The sequence below is a fragment of the Podarcis liolepis genome (genome assembly GCF_965112155.1).
Source record: "Podarcis liolepis genome assembly, chromosome: 6".
Lineage (NCBI taxonomy): Eukaryota > Metazoa > Chordata > Lepidosauria > Squamata > Lacertidae > Podarcis > Podarcis liolepis.
In genome coordinates, this window is record NC_139559.1 from 53536702 (window position 1) to 53555804 (window position 19103).

At 42.8% G+C, this 19103-nt stretch overlaps 2 protein-coding genes and 1 long non-coding RNA gene across 3 annotated transcripts; 2 read left to right on the forward strand and 1 right to left on the reverse strand.

The window, feature by feature from the left end:
- Positions 1-1145: 1145 nt before the first annotated feature.
- ATPAF1 (ATP synthase mitochondrial F1 complex assembly factor 1) lies at positions 1146-12329 on the reverse strand. The gene is made up of 9 exons (XM_083509730.1): positions 11803-12329; positions 10898-11006; positions 9695-9730; positions 9051-9113; positions 7247-7297; positions 6206-6253; positions 5855-5950; positions 4156-4263; positions 1146-3369 (listed from the first exon to the last, which is right to left on the reverse strand). The coding sequence occupies exons 1-9, from the start codon at positions 12045-12047 to the stop codon at positions 3169-3171; spliced, it is 957 nt and encodes a 318-aa protein (XP_083365856.1). The 5' UTR covers positions 12048-12329; the 3' UTR covers positions 1146-3168.
- A 1724-nt stretch (positions 12330-14053) lies between these two features.
- Positions 14054-16217, forward strand: LOC310709738. The gene is made up of 3 exons (XR_014527660.1): positions 14054-14612; positions 15151-15255; positions 16166-16217. It is a non-coding gene; the product is annotated as an uncharacterized lncRNA (long non-coding RNA).
- Positions 16218-16344: 127 nt separating this feature from the next.
- Positions 16345-18818, forward strand: TEX38 (testis expressed 38; the record flags this gene model as incomplete). Its single annotated transcript, XM_083509846.1, has 3 exons — positions 16345-16392; positions 16566-16635; positions 18255-18818. The coding sequence occupies 3 exons, from the start codon at positions 16345-16347 to the stop codon at positions 18740-18742; spliced, it is 606 nt and encodes a 201-aa protein (XP_083365972.1). The 3' UTR covers positions 18743-18818.
- Between the last annotated feature and the right edge of the window lie 285 nt (positions 18819-19103).

Consider the following 19103-nt stretch of genomic DNA (forward strand, 5'->3'; position numbering starts at 1 on the left):
GAATTCTATAGGTAAACATATGGCAGAGAATTTGGTTCGTAACAATCCAGATTAAGTTCCAACCTTAATATTTGTGGGAGGATGCACAAGTGAAAGTTTGGAAACAAGGCTTACCCTCTGACTAATTGCCCCTCTGTGGCTGAAGGATCCACTAAGACAGGAGTGGGAACCCTTGATCTGTCATGAGTCTCCTTCCCTTGAGGGTAATCAGATGAGGCCCACACACCAGTGGTGGGCAAGGCTACTGCTAAAGGTGGGTAGGACTACACCCTTCTTCCTGTCTCCCCTCATCACTGGTAAGAATTGAAGGGCCACATTTAATTAAGCTGAGGGCCACATGCAGCACTACTCTCAAGATCTTGTCTCTAGGTTGGCAGGCCCATCATACACTTAAAACACTATTACAATATACCTCGGGTTACAGATGCTTCAGGTTACAGACTCTGCTAACCCAGAAATAGTACCTCGGGTTAAGAACTTTGCTTCAGGATGAGAACAGAAATCGTGCGTCGGTGGCACAGAGGCAGTGGGAGGCCCCATTAGCTAAAGTGGTACCTCAGGTTAAGAACAGTTTCAGGTTAAGAACGGACCTCCAGAACGAATTAAGTTCTTAACCCGAGGCACCACTGTATAACTTTTTAAAGAGTCATAGCTTTTCCCCAAAGAATCCTGGGAACTGTCATTTATTAAGGGTGCTGGGAGTTGTTAAGAGACACGTATTCTCTTCAAGGAGCTACAATTCTGAGTCCTCTGGGAAACAGGACTCATTGTTAAACAGCTTTGGGAACTGTAGTTCTATGAAAGGAAAGGGGTCTCCTAACAACTTGCAGTGCAAAAGTTCCCAGGGTCTTTGAGGAAAGTTATGGCTGTAAAAAGTGGTATAATAGTGCTTTAAAACGTATGGTATAGATGTGGCCTCAGTTAGATTAATCCCTTTTCATTGACCAAAAAGGTATCCTTATTATTTGGGTACAGACTACTATTATTTTTTAAGATGAATTGTTTGCAATACAAGTACGTAGAAAAAATTACCAGTGGCAGATCCCATAATAGAAGAGGCACAAGAAGTTTAGTCCTCTGAACAAAAGTTCCCAAGAGGTGCCTAGTGTAACATGTGCATATAATCTAAAATAAAAGTAGTATGCTTTTTCAGAATATTGTTTTTATTCATATGCAAAGGTATACAGAATCATTCAGTCAACACACATGATTAATCAAGCAATTTCTTGGAATCAGGTAGCAATCCTGCTTCTCTCCCTTTCTTTCTTGCCCCATTTCACCTGTTTTCCAAGGTATCGCAAAGCTTTGGTTTTCAAATAACGGAGTATTCAACAATATGCAAATTAGCCCGTGATATGCAAAGCAGAAGGTCTTGAATCATTTCAACTAAGGGGGGGGAACACTGGGGTTTTCTCAGCAGGCAGCACATCACAGAACAGAGAAGACAGGCACAAAATTGAAAGATTCAAACTTGCAACTTCAAAAAAAATTCTCAAAATTGCAAGTTCTCTCCCTGCTCCCCTTATTTGACCACAGTGAGCCTACTAGTTGCCACTGCCCCTTTACTGTAGATTGAAGGGACTGACAGATACTCATTTCTGATCCCAGCCTGAGAAGGGAGCTAATTAGGCTCACAGATACTGTCTTATGCCTTCCTTCCTTCTTTCCTGCTGTCTATGGGGGGTATGCAGCTAAGTCATGGTACGAGCAGAATTTGCCCCCTTCCCCAAAAGAAATGCTATTGAAGGTTCCCCCAAGCCGCTGGAGCAGGGGAAGGAGAAGTTGTTCTGCTCATGCCATGACTTAGGGATGCATCAAATGCTGTGCATGTGGGAGGTCTACTTCTGAAACATGACCTTCTCTTCTTCTCTTCTCTGTGTGCCCTTGCCCCTGCCTCCCAAATCTGCTCCTGAGGATCCTACAACCCTCAGGAGATTTTGAGGATGTGGGGTTGCAGGAGAGAGGAGAGCATCGGAAAGCTACGTTGTTTAAGCGAAACAGTAGTGTTGGATGCAACCCAGAGATGGATACAACTCTGTGGGTTGAGAGTCATGCCTAGCGCTTGCAAGACCAGAGGCATCTGCACCTGGGCTTTCCTGAACCTGCCACTCGTCCCCCTTCTCACCCCATCCCTGTCAGGTTCAGCATCAAACATCTGGGCCAAATAAGGTTCTGAACCCGTTACACAGAAGCGGCAAGAAAGAGGGGAAACACAAGATAACAAAGCATTATCTCCATTTCACAGATGAATGACGAGTAAAATCACGCATGGCCCAGTTCCTCAACATCTATGGGGCTAGGAATAGCTTAAGATCCTTCTCATTTCTAAAAATATGTAGTTCTATCTCATAAAGGCGCTTTTAGAGAATGAAGGCAACAGGGCATTTCCCCAGCTCTAGTCAGTGTTGGTGAAATAGGCTCAACAGCTTTCCAGTACTAAGAATTGCCAGCAGCATCATGGAAAACATTCAACCATCTTTCATGGAGGACAGCCTCAGATGAAATTTATTTATTCATTGATTAAAAAGAGAAAAAAATGTACCAGATGTACCAGATGACTGCAAAATACGGTCGCCCTAAACAGATTTCCATTTTGTGCTTATTCACGTCCTACTGTCAGATTTTTAAGCTCTCTGGGGCTGGAAATTGTCCTTTTTGCTTGGGCTGTAGTTTCCTGTATGTCAAGGGTGTTTTAGTGTAAATAATAAAAATATATATTTTGTCTAAGAACGTAGCACATTATGATGTAAATAATGGTATTTTTTGTCAGGAAACTTACCGCATCCATCTACAGTAGTGTCTCCTAGCTCCCCCCGTCCAATTATGTTCCCTTGCTGAATGAAGAGATTTAAATAAACCTTCATAAATGCTGAAATTTGCTAGTCTGTGTACGTTTTTTGGGTGGGGGGGAAGCAAATGCCAAACACCATCAAGTGGATATCAAGGTTATGCTTTCCTTCTTTCTCCTACCAGCCAGAAACAAAGGCTGTGCAAGTACCTCCATGCTCCCAGATGTATAGGTCACTTGGTAAGATATTCTTCTCCCCATCAGATGTCAATGTCACCCCTTTCCCATCAAGATTATTTCAGTCGGAAGCAGCAGCTCCAGAACTCAAGGCAAGAACGCTTCCGATACCCGTCATGTCTCTTCAAGGCTTCTCCCACCACTCAAGCAGTGGACGATGGTGGGTCTTGCTGGGGCCTGAGTTCTTCTCCCAGCCTGCTCTGTTCAAGCTCACCTATTACAGACATGTACTTAAACTCATTTGGCCGGTGGTTAAACTCTTCCACTAAACGGTAGGTCTCTTCACGGTCCGTGGCATAAAAGAGCTGCACCTGGCTGGCTAGGCACTGGGCTTCTGTGACAGTCTGTAAGATGTAAAACAGAAAGACACACAATTAAAGTTGTCAGGTCAGTGACAGCCCTTCTTCAGTCCAAAGACCACCCTGTTTTCACCAGCTGACCCAAGTCCAGGAATGGACTGTAGATCCATGTTTTGTGACTATCCTGTTTTGTGTCATAGGGATGGCTAATCCAGCTGCAATGTAAAAGCCCCGTGCTTGTGGTGCAGAGCCAATAAGGTTCCTGGCCCCACGGCAACACTGGTTATGAAACGGAATGTCGCACCACCATGATACTGCTCTCCCCCAACACTACTACACCTCACAATTGAAGGATGGCAGCAATTTCAAGACTGAATGCTCATTCATGTCAAAATTCAAATCCAAATACCTCCCAGTGATTTGAAAAACAAAGATGGAAAAGAGAACGGTTCGAGGAGACTCTCAGCTGCAAAAACAAAACCCAACAAGAATGTAAAAAGGAGGGAACAACATGCTGCTTGTGTTCTGGACATTATAAACCAGGCATGGCCAAACCTGGCCCTCCAGCTGTTTTGGGGACTACAATTACCATCATCCTTGACCACTGGTCCTGTTAGCTAGGGATGATGGGAGTTGTAGTCCAGAAACAGCTGGAGGGCCAAGTTTGGCCATGCCTGCTATAAACCATAGCTTATGACAGTGGGAATGAACCTGTGCTAGCAACCTGGTGTCTTACCTATGTTCTGATCTGATTTACATTTTAAAGCTTTTGGCAGAAACAGAGCTGGGAGTTCAAGTTCTTCATCTGACAGTGAGAACCAAGATAATTACCAAAAATCTAGGATCCATTTCACCTGTCATCAGTACAATGCCCTTTTCCTCTTGTAGCTCGGGATAATGATACAGGACCAACTGGGTGGGTGCAGATTCTCCTCGAGACTAAAGGAAATAAAAATATATTATTAAGAAGTATATGCAATGTGGTCCTTCAAACAAAAGATCAGAAGCCAGAACTTTCAATAATGAGCTAATCATTTCAAAACTTAATTCAATGCATCTTAAACCTTCCAGACCCAAAAAGTCACCCACCAGATATAGGAAATCAAAACTAATAGTCCTAATGAACATTCCAGGTTTGCATGTGAAAACTATGCTGATATTTAGGAATCTGAAGCTTCTGCAACAGAGCTTTCCATGTTAGTGTCACACGTCATGACACATTAGTGTGGCTCCACCCAGGGCTGGAAAGGGGTTAATTTAACCTCCAGTTTGCTAGTGAAACTGAATCACTGCGTCACGAAATGATGCAGATCTAAAAAGTGTCACAAGCATGAAAAGTTTGGAAACCTCTGCTCAACAACAATATGAAACTATTTTAGAATGGGTCATGCAGGAGCCTAAAGTTGAAAAACTCTGAACTACTTTGTTTTTCCAGGCAAGGTTTTCTCACAATTATTTTAGTGAGACCAATGTGTTAACATCTACGAAGATATCCTTGCTCGTCAGCCTCTCAAAACCCATGTTCAACCCGTAGGAACACAAATATTCCAACTCTCAATCTTCCAAAGTTAAAAACAATTTCTCTTAAAACAGAGGATAGCTGCCATCCAGAGAAAAAGCGGGGAGAGATCCAAACAGGACACGCTGTAGGACTTTTGCATTCTGGGCCCTAACTGTGTCCTTCTCACCATGTTAAATTTAAAACGTAGCTTGAAATGTTAGCACAGTATGTGGGCAACCTTCCTCTTCATAGGCTGTCCCTTGAATTAAAGGACTCCCTGAATTCTGGACTACAAAGTCAAGAGAGCACAGAAAAGACACATAGCAATGCAAAGAATAGGGAAACTTAAACAAAGAAAACAGGAGAAAGTTGTGATGGGAAGCTGGATTTCTCTAAAAGAAGCTGAATGAACTTTCAATAGGAAAAGACAAGGAAGTATTTTAGTACAGGACACAGTTAGCTCCAACAACTGTTTAACTTCCCATGTCTGTACTGTACACACCTCTGTACCAGGAGACTTTGAACAATAATATCTCAGCTTAATAAACTGAGATAAGAATGAACCTTGTGGCCGTGCATGGTAAGCCCTTCACAGCCAGAGCAAACCAAACCAGGTAAGTATTCAATTAACTAGGGATTCCTGTTTCATCCAAACCCAGAATCTTTGACGAAGAGTTTAGAACAAGCAAAGCACGAAGCTGACTTTGAAACGTGGCTGAGTATCTTGCCTTGCTCTGAAGTGGTTAGACACTTTTATAATGCTAACAGTAAGGACAAATGAACAACAGTATCTGCAAATATCTGCCTTAGCCTCCATTTTAGAGGAATCTTCTGAAAGCCTCATAACAGAAAAGACACCCCTTGAAATCCCACAGCTCAAGTAATACTGCATTAAGAAGTGTCCACGTGAAACAAGGAATTGCCATGTGTTTTATGGAATGTTTTACACAGGAGCAAATGTAATTTAAAAAACACACTTTCTACTTCCAAGTCTGTTTCTGGCAATCAGTTTTGCCAAAGTTCACCTACCTGAACGTTTATCAGAGAAGTGAAGTGGAGTTCTGGTCCTGACCAATGTCCCACAAAAAATTCATAGCCCTCCTTTCTTGGCAGTGGATATAGAAACTGGTGGGGAAATCAAATAGGTTAATTAAATTTAATTTATTTATTTTTCTTTCTTTATTGGATTTATACACTGCCCTTCATCATAAGATCTCTGGGCGGTTAATAAATCCCAGCTCAGGATGAAATCAGAAACATAGAAGCTTCAAGAATAAAATTTTGCAGCCACAATAAATCAAGGTGGGTAGGAAGCATGATAACCTTGATAAAAAGCTTCATTCCAAAAGAAATCAATCAAGACACATGTGCTATACTTACAGATGGGCAGTCCTGAACTCGCTTCCATATCAGATCAAAGGTCTTACCCTGTAGAAAGAAGGGGGGAGAGAGAAAGGATATTTAACTAACTCTCAGTGCTAGTAAAGAAAGCTTAGGGGTTTGGGGTTTGTTTTTGTTTATTTAAAACATTTATTTACATCCCATCATTCCAATTGCTTGCTGTGGTTTGCAAAATAACAAAGCATTAAGAATGGTTAACTCAAAAAATCAAATATTAAAAATGACAGTAAACCACAGTACATATCAACATTAAAACACCTCCTTTTAACTTCTGAAGGCCTTTAAAATCAATAAGACTGATTTTCATGTGTGTGAAAATTCAGCAAAAATAATAATACAATGCCATACTTTTTGAAGAATTCCAACACCTTCTAGTCAGTACTAAGAATATTCAATTTTGCTGCAGGTTTAGATCAATCCATCGGAGGTGCTTGAGTGTTCTTGTCTGAATAGCTAATTGCGACTTACAATATCTAGGGACTTTATAAGAAGATTCCATATGCAGATAGACTCTGTATATGTAGGCAACCGCAAGTAGAAAACATTCTTCATTATTTGTTACATTGCCCATTATACACGGAACCTAGGAGACACTTTTATAATCCCGTTTCTTCAAGAAAGCAGTCCCTTCTTGGAGGAGAGGGTTCTGTGGCTGCTGAATAACTCAAACACCTCGGTGACTCATAAAGTGGCCCTTTTTGCACTGGCAGCAAAAAAGAAGGATTTGGACAAAATAGCAGTAAATTGCAAGGAAGATTAGGATATATAATTTGAAATACACTGTATTTCATGGTAGCTTCCCATTTATAGTCTCGCTTCCATTGCACGGTTCTGTTGGCTTAAGTAGAGGATTTGTTCTATATTTTTATAGTGTTTGTATGGTTTGTCATGGCTTTCAGCTAGCACAATAAACTTACTGAACTGAACTGTAACTGCTAAGAGCAAAAGATATCCTGCTTAGCAGACCTGTGTGCCCTCAACTCGACAGCACTCACACTGTTGTGTATTGACTGTACTTACAGGAATAACTGCATAAACTGTGTCTTCTCCAGAATAATACTGCTTCCATATCTGAAAGAAAAGAAAGAAAGAAAGAAAGTACATTAACTTCATAGACCATCACCTAAGATGACTTAGTGATGGCTAACCTAAGTCATACTTGGTGTGGACCCACTGAAATCAATGAACTTATGTTATTTACCACGAATTTCAATCGGTCTACCCTGAGGGTGTCTAACACTACAATCCGAACCATGTCTACACAAAGGTAAGTCCTACTGAATGCAGCAGAATTTATTCACAAGTAAGTAGGTTTAGAATTGCAGCCTTTGTTGGAAACCACACAAATGCAATAGTCCTATATTCACATTATTACTTATATGATTAGTCAATACTAATGGAAGCTATCTGCTTGGAATAAACAGAGGATCACTGCACAAATTATTTTATTTATTTACTGCCTAACCTTCCCCCCCCCCAACCACATTCACCTTTGGCCAAGCATCTGGGGTCACATGCTAGGGGTGGGTGCAGCCACCCAACACTATAGCACATATTTTTGCATGCCCACACATAGCCTCCCTCTCCTCAGGTAATGTGCTGAGGAGTGGAAATTATGGCCCACTCTCTGCTCATCACTGACTGATCAGATGCTCTAGGAGGGGCTAAGTTAAATCCTCAACAGGGTGCTGGGCTACAACCATCCCAGCACAGTATCTGATGTTTTTAATTTTTACTGCCATCAAATAAAGCCATTGAGTCTAGGGGCATAGGGAAAAATTGATGTGGGGAGGCTGGATCAAGCTTCTGAATGGGGAGTTAGCCATTCATGGATGTCTATCCTATCCATCAGCAGGGCTTTCAGGGCAGCTAACAACTCAAACAACATATGGAAACCATAAAAGAAATAATAATAAAATAGCATGCAGAAGTATAAAACAAACAAAAAAATCTTCAGGTTGACAAGATACCCTTTGGAATATCTGAAAATGTCATCAATCAGTATGTATGCATCTTATCTCCTTCCCCCATGCGCACTCCCTTTCTTCTTGCTTGTTTTCTCTGGGTTATACCCAATGGTAGTCATACTTTGAGCATACTTATTGAAATTAATGGGGATGACAAACTTAAGTACATTAATTTTAATGGGCTTAACTGAGTAGAACTTAGCTGGATACAACCTAGCCATCAGAACGGGCAGTGTGTGTGTGTGTGTGGTGGTTTTATTCTATTTAAATAAATAAGCATCAGCTGATGTTTAAAAGGACCTGGGGGGGGGAGGTCTCCATCTGATATTAAAAATACACCAAGGTGGGTACTAAGTGACCCTTCTTCCAGAGAGTATTCTAAAAGTGGGCTATTACTACAAAAAAGACCCTATCCTTGGTAGGGACCCACCACACCACACAATGAAAGAAAGGGGCACTCAAACAGCATCTGATGAAGATCTCAGTGAACAGGCAAGCAGTATATGGGAACAGACTTCTGCCCATGACTGTTCTCACAAGGAAATTATCTCTTTGCATAACAACCATGAGTTTATCATTATGAGTGAAGTGTAGTGAATAGCAGCTGCCTGATCCATAACAGACACTTCCCTGTATTTCACACCTGATAGCAGTCTCCTATTTTTATTCACAGCTGGTGTCTCCATGTAAGAAACAGGCATGTGTGAAATGGCCCAGAGTGTCTTATGAGCCGCTGGATATATATCTATAGCTACATATCTACTTTCACAAGTTAGCATGAAGAAATACTTTCTGTTGAGATAAAAGATTAACAAAAGCTAAATGGAAAATGTTTCTACCACTTCAGTTTGGGTCACCTGTTTTATTTCGTCGGGCTTCTTCCGTTTCATCATCTCCACATTAAGGATAGAATCAAGTGTCTGTAACAAATGACAACAGTTAACAACATAAACTGAAACATATGATATGAGGAAAAGAAACAAAAAGTCTGAATTATTGCACATACAAACATGGACAAATCCATTGTGAAAGACAAAAATGCAGCAATGCCCAATAATAAGGTATAATAGTAATTATAAGACTTCTGTGAAACCTAATGGGCTGTCAGGGGAGAAGGGGGGGGGGAGGCAGGAAACAGAGCACAAAATCTGACAGCTCATGAGAGGCAATCAAACACAGCTTCTGCCAGCCTGATGCCCTCTGGCTGTTTTGGATGACAACTCCCATCAGCACCAGCCAGCACAAGAAGCTGTAGTCCAAATAGATTGAAGGCAACTGGCTGGCGGTCGCAGAACTAGACTCTGCTGGTTCCTCACAAGACTTTATGTAGAAGATCTCATTTAAAAAACAGCTGCCTGTCTGCATCCTCAGAAGGAGAACTTTGCTGGCAGTCACACATAAGCCAAAGGCTGAACATGAACTGAAAGTCAAGTCCTTCATACACAATCCCAAGTAAGATAAATAAGAAAAGAAAGGCTACTTTACAAAAATACCAGCTTACCTTATTTTTTGTGAACCCATGAAGTGATTCTTTGAACTAAGATTAAACATAAAAATACTTATTTTAAATAGATACCCTTCATGCCATCATAACCTTATTAAAGAAAAAATTGTTAAAGCTATTTATCAAGGAAGGAGAGCAATCTAGACACATACACACATACCCAGATAGTTAAAAATAATACATAGGCCAAGGCATTCTGCGGAAAACATTGCAATTAATGGTAGCGTAGAACACAGATTTCCTGATGATATAATGTGAAATTGCAGATTTGGAGGGGGGGATGCCGAAATAAAAAACTTCCAATCCTTTATAGGGAAAACCTTTTTTGATATTATTGAGAGCTTTTCTGATAAAAATATACATTGTTACAAAAACAACTGGGCAGCAATGTCAGTTTATTGGATAATAAAGTCCTTTTAAAAACTTTTACAGGGCAACCCTATACACACCCACCTAAGACTGTCTCATTCAACTTAATGGGGCTTACCTCTAAGTAGACATGCACTGGACTGTATTACCGAAGAATATTTTTTTAAGCACCAAATTAAGGAGATAGCGGGTTCCCCCCATCCCGTCCCGCCAATTGCTAATCATTTTAACACAAGCATTTACAAAAACTGTTGGTGGCTTTTACAACATATAAAAATCATCTGACAACATTGAATACCTACTTTTTTACTTCAGAAACAGTGTTTTATTGATATGCCAACATATGCAGATTCAGATATCATGCAGGGTTTCGTTGTCTTTGATGGAGTTCCTGCTCTATCAAATCCTAGAATTGTAGAGTTGGAAGGGACCACAAGGGTCATCTAGTCCAACCCGCTGCAACTCAGGAATCTTTTGTCCCATGTGGGACTTGAACCCATGATCCTGAATTTAAGAGCCTCATGCTCTACCAGCTGAGCTATCACCCCAGCTATACAGGAAAGAAGCGGCCAACCTGCACTAGTTACATTTTCTGTGTTGTCATGTAAAATGTGTGTGTATACCGAAACAAACACGTTTTGTTAAGCTAACTGGAATGCAAAATCTAGCAAACATCACAAAGGCTTTCATCAATTTGTTTGAAAAGCATTTAGCATAAAATAAACAAGACAGGAACCCATCTGTGCACAGCTACACACATTCACACACATGTAAACAGAAGTCAGGAATAAATAAAATATCTGACAAATGGAGTTTGGATATTGGCCTTGCCTTTTCCTCCATCAGTCTGACAAACTCTGCTTGCTTCGAATCTCCCACCGGCTGCTTTTTCACTTCGCTTCTTTGATCCAGTCGGGATTCAAAAATTTCTGGATTGGATCTGAATCAAAGTTCGAACTGATTATATAGCTGCCAGGCACTCGCGGCTGTTTCATTTCCAGCTCATTCCCGCCCGATCCCAAGCAGCTCAGAGTGGGCCAAAAACATATCCGTTTAGCTTTCCTTTCAATCCCCGCGAGCAAGACAACAGGATGGCAGGAGAGCAGCAACCCATAAGCGCAGAGCTAATCGGAAGTCCTGCAAGAGTAAAACTACAAGCAGCAACTCTTTCTGATTGATAGCAGCTCCTAAATCAGGGGACCTTGAATCCACACAAGGTTGGGGCGGAGAGTAAACAACCATATGAGGAGGTGTGGCAAAGCAAAGTTTTTAAAATACGGGAGAGGCGGGTGAGAGCCTGATCCTGAAGCGAGTCCCACTGCGAGTCCAATGGAGTTACAAGTGTACCCAGGGTTGCATACATACCCTTGCCTAGTGCTTTTTTTTCTGGGGGAGGGAAATGCCGCTAAACATTTTGTGAATCTTTGTACTTTTCTCCATTTACTGCCTTTATTTTCCCGGATTTGAACTACAAAATGGTGATTTTCTTGAGTCAAAATGAGAGTACCCCAAACATATTTTTTTTTAAGAAAAAAAAGCACTGCCCTTGCCATACACAAAGAGCTTGCCTAAGCGAAGAGGGGGAAAGGGCACCCTTGCTCAGTTTGGGACTTGGAGGTTGCTATCAGATCCCCGCTTCTCTCTCCCCCCCCTCAAAATAATAGTAACTCAGGAGGGAGTCGGGCCCATCATGTTCCCCGATCCTCTGCCCGGGACATCTCTGCCTCCTCTGTTACCTGCGGAGCTCCTGGATCTTGCCTTGGTACTTGGCGAAGAAGGGGTTCGCCTCCAGGCCCCCGCCGCCCGCCGCCCCGCGAACCGAAACCGCCAGAAGTCGAGGTTGCGGGGGCAGCAGCAGGCCCAGAGGCCGCAAGGCGGCGAAGCGCCCCACCAGCGCCCCTCGGGACAGCCCCAGCCCCGCCGCCCCCCACCACAGCTGCTGCAGGTGCCCCGCCGCCATCCCGCTCCTGTCGGCCCACATCCGCGGAGAGCAACGCGGAACACCGCCCTCCTCGCCGCCGCGGCCCGGCACAAAAGTTCCGGGGGAGGAAGAAACAACAGGCGGAGGCGGCAGGCGGCGGGCGGGCGAGCTGCAGCGATTCCTTTTGAATGGGCGGCGGCGGACGCGGCGAAGGAGAGTGCAGGAAGCCCCCTAATCTCTGAGGGTGCGCTGGTGCTGCTGCTACAGGTCGATCCTGTGCAGTTTTGGTGCGGAGGAAGCTCCCCCAGACCGGTTCCGACTGCTAAATCCTTTCTCCACGGCAAAGGTGTGGAGCACAGGATGGTCTATATGTGCCAGATTTACGTGTAAGCTAAACAAGCTCTAGCTTAGGGCCCCACTCTCTTGGGGGCCCCCAAAAAAATTTAAAGGGAAAACCCACTGGATGTACATTTCCAATATATAAGATAAAAAAAACAAATAAAATAAAACCTACATACAGCAACAGTGTTTTGTGTTGTGTAGGCTCCTATGATGGAAGTAATGGGCCCCGCCTGCTCGCCAAAATATCACTGGTTTGCTCATTTCTGTATATAGGGTGCCTACATTCTGCGTGGACTGGTTGCATGGGAACATGTGCAAATGGCTTTAGATAACTATTAGGTCCATAAATTACCACATAGCATATATTCAACACAAAAAAACAGCAACAGTTTGTTGTTGACAAACGACAGCTGGACATATAAAGGGCCCCGGTAGCTTAGGGCCTCATCAAACTTAAATCTGGCCCTGTCCTTGCCACACCCTCAGGAGATGCTATGAGGCATCCCAGTGGAGACATTTACTGCCCTTCCAAAAAGGAAATATGGGTGGCTGATGACACATGATACACCTTGTTAAAATAATGCCATCCACACAGGCAATGCCTTTTGTTTAACAAAGATGTTCAAAGTAGCTTGAAGTTCACTTGAGCTTCCATGAGAGCAGTTCCTCAGGTGTGGAAACAAAGGGAACACTTGAAGCCAGGCATGTCTCCTCCGCTCATGCCCCTGCAGTTCCAACCATATTTTCCTTCCTGTCTTTTCAGTCCCAGAATGTTCATTGCTCTGAAAATGCATCATGTTGCATCTGCTTGATACCATCTATTTCAGCACAGGGCAATCAACACAGACCCTCCCAAGTGTCTCTATTGTCCAGTCACGTCCCTGATTTAGAGAAGCTGTCCCAGTTTCTGATTTGATCCCAGAATGTCCCACTTTTTCTTAGGATGTCTCTATTTTCATTGGAGAAATGTTGGAGGGTATGGCAGTATCCCAACAAGGATATCCCTATTTTCAATGGGAAAATGTTGGAAAGTATGGAGTATGGAGTTATCCAGCCCCCGAGCTGTCTGACGGCAGTCCTTCATAGGGAAAAAGGAATAAAAGGAATAATGGTGAAACCTTGTTACACACCCAAATATTCAAGAAAATTAAAGACCAGTCCCAAAGGAATACAACCACTTGTGTATAGTAATAAATAACCCTCTGTATTTTGTCATCTGTCATAAAGTAATATACTGCCTCTGTAAGGGGAAAGCTAGCATCACATTAGGGTCTCCAAAACTGAAGTTGAGTTCAAACTGTATTGGATGGAATTATGAGTCCTGAGTTACTGGAAAAGAACTATAAAGAATGATTTTAAATGATATATGAGAGGCCATATACTCCTGAAAACCAGTTGCTGAGAAGGGAGAGGTCTGCTGCTGTTGTGGTCTGGTGAATGTTCAATTAATAATAATAAATAATAAATAAATAAAGCACTAAAAAAAGTCCCCTGGGAACACAAATGTTTTTCTTCTTCTTTTAAATGCCAAGAGATCATGAATGTGGGTGGGTACCCAAGTTGAGAGAGGTGATTCCATAATGCAATGAAGCCCCCCCCCCCCGAATTAAAATGAAATAAAATTCAAACCACTGCAACCAGTACAATAACCCAGTGAGGAACTGCCAGCCAACGCCCAGGTGAACAAGCGTGTTTTAAGGATGCACTAAAATTTTGATCACATTCACAACCTGCCTTATTTCTTTCACTGTCCCAGAGAGATGTGAGATTGGGGGTGTCATGGGGAACTATAAGGGTCCAGCTGCCTTGCCCTCCTGGGACTAGGAATTAAGGGGTGAGCCAAGGCCTTGAGGGCTGCCTGAAGATATCCAGTAGCGACAGCAGGCCTGGGAGAGAATCTTCAATTCACTTGAAAGTGTGAGCAACTGCCATCTTCAGTTCAGTTGGAAGTGCAGGCAACTGTCTTATTCCTCCTGTGTTGCATAACGAGGAGCTGTTTCTCCTATTTCCACAGGCAAAGTCAGGGCAGAAAGGGGGAACCATCCTGAAGATGGATGCCCCACTCCCACCTGACAAGTTTTTTAAGACGCTCCTTGATTGTCTTTCCAGTCTGATTCACTTGCTGGATGGGAGCCAATGTTACTTGTAGTTCAGCAACAACTGGAGGGTACCAGGTTGAAGGAGGCCATTTATATGGAGTGGTCAGGCACACAAGAAGCTGTTTTATTCCAGGGCAGACACTTTGTGCAGCCAGCCAAGCCTTGCCTATCCTCCTCCTCTGAGGTAGATTTAAAATTCAAAACAGTGAAAATCAAATCAATCAAATCAAAAACCTCGCCCATTAAGTAGGGCACACTTTTCTTCAGCTCAGTGGAAAGTGCAGAGGACAGTTGTTTGTGCATTCAGTTGGACTGAAGATGGCAGTTAACTGCACTTTGAAACTGAGCTGAAGGTGGCAGTTGCCCACGCTTTCAACTGAACCAAGGATTCTCTGTCCCAGGGCTACTGTTGCCACTGGGCATTTTCAGGCAGACCCCCAGACCTTGGCCCTCCCCTAAATTCCCACCCACAAAACTTCCACCTCAATTTCCATTTTGGAGACCCCAATGTGATGCTGGAATTCCCCTTACAGAGGCAGTATATTGCTTTATGACCAGGTAACAAAATACAGAGGATTATTACACTATCCACAAGTGGTCATATTGCCTTTGGGGTGGTCTTTAATTTTCTGGAATATTTGTGCATGTGATAAAGTTTCACCATTATTCCTTTTGCTAATTTTGGTTTTTGTGCTAATTTTTTCACAATTTTTTTCACAAAGACAGCTATCTACCACACTCTCTTGTTTGAAGTTGCTATGGTGGCAGCATGAAGGTCCTTCCAAAATTTGGTGATGATACGTTCCATGGATTAAGGGTTTGTTAAGGTCCTGGTTTTCTTTCAAATACAAATTCAGTGAAGCCAGCTCGGGGGTTCTGGTGACACGTACAATTTTATTGATGCAATCCATCATCTGTTCCCAAAACCTTGCCACCATAGGGCATGCCTGCTCCCCCCTTCCTCCTGCCAGCCCTTTAGGTTTGGCAGAAGTCTCATGCTATTGTAGTACTGCTCTCTTGGAGGTTGCTCAGGGTTCCCATCACCTACAGCTGGCCCAAAATGATGATGAGGGAAGGGAGGAAGAGAAATATTACTGATGATGACATTAACAGATTTATAAGCAGTTTTACAGCCAGAATCTATTGATGTGGCGTATTTGAAGATGAAAAAACAAGAGAAAACTAAAGATATAGGTTCCAAAAATAATAAGAAAAAACAATTACAATTGTATTACAATTACAAAGGATAACAATGACGATTATTTAACCAAGGATCTAAACTAGGATGATTATCTAACCAAGTCCTACTCAAACCCACTAGGGCCCATCTATTTCAATTGAAATACTTCTGAGTAGGACTAATATGGGGTACAGCCCTGACTACTAGTACCAATAATAAACAAAATCCAGAATCTAATCCTAGGGGCACGTCCTTATGAGTAAGCAGGTAGAAGAGGAGGAAGAAAGCCAGGCTGGAGCAGACTGTGGCCAAGAGCCTGCAAAGGGAAGCCCAGGATGGGAAGGAAGGCCTTCTCCACCTGAGGAGGAGGTCATCCTCATTTTCTCCTGCTTGTCTGCCTGGCTGTCCTGTGTTTTGAGGCCCTCCCAGAATGGTATCCTAGCTGCCATTGTCTCATGATAAGGCTTTGGAGTGTTCAGCTCTTTGCAGTTCTATTCCAACGACACCAATCACTTCATCCATATACTCTCTTAGTTCGTTTTTCCTTCCTTCCATAGAATTGGAAAAACAAATAGCCTAACATTGTGAAGACAGTTTTTACACATTCCCGAGTGTTTGTGGATCAATAATGATTATCTCCAGTGGTAAGTCTAGTCTCTAACGCATTAAGCATGCTTAACTTTTTCTTCTGCAGGTGGTACAAGCATCAGTTGTGTGCATGGCATTGCTCTAGGGCATGTTCATGGGCAGACTGGTTGGCTACAGCTGTATCTGGCGCATTAGGGTATGTGTGTGTGTGTTTGTGTATGAGGAAGAGAATGATGATGCCAATTTCTACTCCAGAATCACAAAGCAGAGTTATGTCATTCTGGCATCTGCTTGCCAATGCTTGTTGAACTCTGTGGAAACTCTCCCCTTTAAATAGTAACTGTTAAAACTTTTGGAATTATGGTGTAGCACTTAAGAGGCACGGACAGAGAAGCAGACCCATTTCATCCTCCATACAGAATCCACAAGACTGAATTTGGTAGATGAGATATAGCAAACATAGTGCGCTCTAGGTGCTGTAGACTCAAACTCTCATCACCCCTGACCATGGGCCCTGCTGGCTTGGGATGATGGGAGCTGTAGTCCAAAACATTTGGAGGGCCATAAATTGGCAAGCATCTTAAAAAGTAGAGACAACACCTTGCCAACAAAGGTCCGTATAGTAAAAGCTATGGTTTTCCCAGTAGTAATGTATGGAAGTGAGTGCTGGACCGTAAAGAAGGCTGATATCCGAAGAATTGATGCTTTTGAATTATGGTGCTGGAGGAGACTCTTGAGAGTCCCATGGACTGCAAGAAGATCAAACCTATCCATTCTTAAGGAAATCAGCCCTGAGTGCTCACTGGAAGGACAGATCCTGAAGCTGGGGCTCTAATACTTTAGTCACCTCATGAGAAGAGAAGACTCCCTGGAAAAGACCCTGATGTTGGGAAAGATGGAGGGCACAAGGAGAAGGGGACGACAGAGGACGAGATGGTTGGATAGTGTTCTCGAGGCTACTGGCATGAGTTTAACTAAACTGCAGGAGGCAGTGGAAGACAGAAGTGCCTGGCGTGCTCTGGTCCATGGGGTCACGAAGAGTCAGACACGACTAAATGACTAAACAACAACAACAAAATTGGCAAGCCCTGTGGTGGCCACACAACATCACATTTCCTTAGTAGGTGGCAGGATGACCTTGCTACCATTTGGTCCCCATTTTCTTAACTGAGATATATATGATCCATACATATCCAGTACAACCTCCAAATATCCCCCCCCCATGCTCACAACAGAGCAGGGAGAAAGGATGGAGGAATGCAGCTTTGTTGTTAATCACAATTTGACCTCACAGGTTATCCAATAAGGATAATGTGAAATATCTTGGGAAACTATTGGACATTAATTCTACTATAAACTTGATAACATAGTATTCTGCTATCTTATAATGGAAGTAGATAAAAAAGGAGGAACTCATAACATAACTTCTTTTAATGTGTTTATCAGTTTCCACAGTTGAAGGCTTAACCAAGTAGTCAGGATTGACATATTTGTTTCTTCAGCTGCTGTAGCAGCATCTGAAGAAGTTCAATAGTCATTCTAATCTTTATCCCTTTTTGGATCACAACCCATAGTTGCATAGCTTTGATTGTCATAACTCAGAATCAGCTCTATAAAAATTAGGGAAAACATTACGCAGAATTTCCAAAAGCTCTCTGCAAACACCACCTTCACTTTTCTCCAAAACCACACAAACTTGAAAAAGTTACCTCCCCAAAAGCCTAAATTCCATGTCAGAGGCCAAAAGTTGGTGCACTGTAGTGAAACCAACTATGGACTGCTATGCCCCTATTTTGATGGAAGTGTATTAAAAAACAGCCCATACTGAGTGGGGTTGTGAGCTAGCTGTTTTAACACTAACATGCACACAAATACACACGTTTCCCAAGGTAAAATGTGGACAAACCTTTCAATCAAAACAGAATTTTGGAATCATTTTTGTAATATTACATACTAGAAGTGTGTTTGTTGTTGTTTTTTTAAGTATATGCCTTTGCCATGTGTTTTAGTCTTACAAGACTAGATTATAGTACACATTACTCTTCTGACTACCTGCAGGTCTGCTGCCCATCTACTTTGGAAGTCTAGGATTTTGTTACATGCTGGTATTCATTTGTATGCTATTTCTTCAATGGAGGAAAGGAATCCAGCAGAAGCGACGTGCAAAAGCCTGGGTGAAACAGCTGAAAACGGAATCGTATTTCCAGCGCGCATTGGCTCACAAGGAAGCTGAACCTGGAAATAAAGCAGAAGCCTGCAGTCCCGAGTCTGATAGCATCCGAAAACCACAAGACAGCTTCTCGGCCAGTGAGATCACCATAGATAGCAGTGGCGATTCCATCCCATCAGCTCAAGAGCCGTACAAGCCAGTGTTTCAGGAAATACCATGCACCTGCGTGCTCTCTCACATGCCGCCACTGCTTGAGCATTCAGCTTCTTACCCTTGCTCGAGTATCCGAACCAAAAGCATGCCATTCAACTCACCTCTGAAATCTGCCACATTGACAAAGGAGGCATACAATCTCTGTAGCAGCATCTCTGCCTAGCAGTAAGATGAACCAGCAAGTCTTCATGATTTTAATTGTACCCCAAATAAAGACCAGATGCAGAACAATTTCAAAACCGACTGTGTTGGTTTGTCATTCTGATTTCTATTGTATGTGAAAGGCTGCAGCTCAGTGGGACAGAACATGCTTAGGATATAGAAAAGTTCCAGGTTCAATCCCTGGCATTCAGGTAAGAACCCCAGGAGTATGCTGCTCGGGTCCAATCCCAAAATGGTATGAAGTCTCTGGGTTGTAGTCAAACTAGTGCTACAACCATGTTCCACCGGCAGGAACTCTCTTCCTCTCCCTCTCTCCTTTCCCTGTATGCCCCCTAAAACTTATCCCCATGGTTCCCCCAACT

What these genes read in the sequence shown, in the direction of transcription:
- ATPAF1 (XM_083509730.1), bottom strand. Translation starts at nt 12,047, where the DNA reads ATGTGGGCCGACAGGAGCGGGATGGCGGCGGGGCACCTGCAGCAGCTG. An exon ending in AGCCCGACGAAATAAAACAG is followed by an intron (nt 7,298 to 9,050) that starts GTGACCCAAACT and finishes CTTTTCTTTCAG; the next exon opens with ATATGGAAGCAGTATTATTC. An exon ending in CAGTTTATGCAGTTATTCCT is followed by an intron (nt 6,254 to 7,246) that starts GTAAGTACAGTC and finishes TTCTTTCTACAG; the next exon opens with GGTAAGACCTTTGATCTGAT.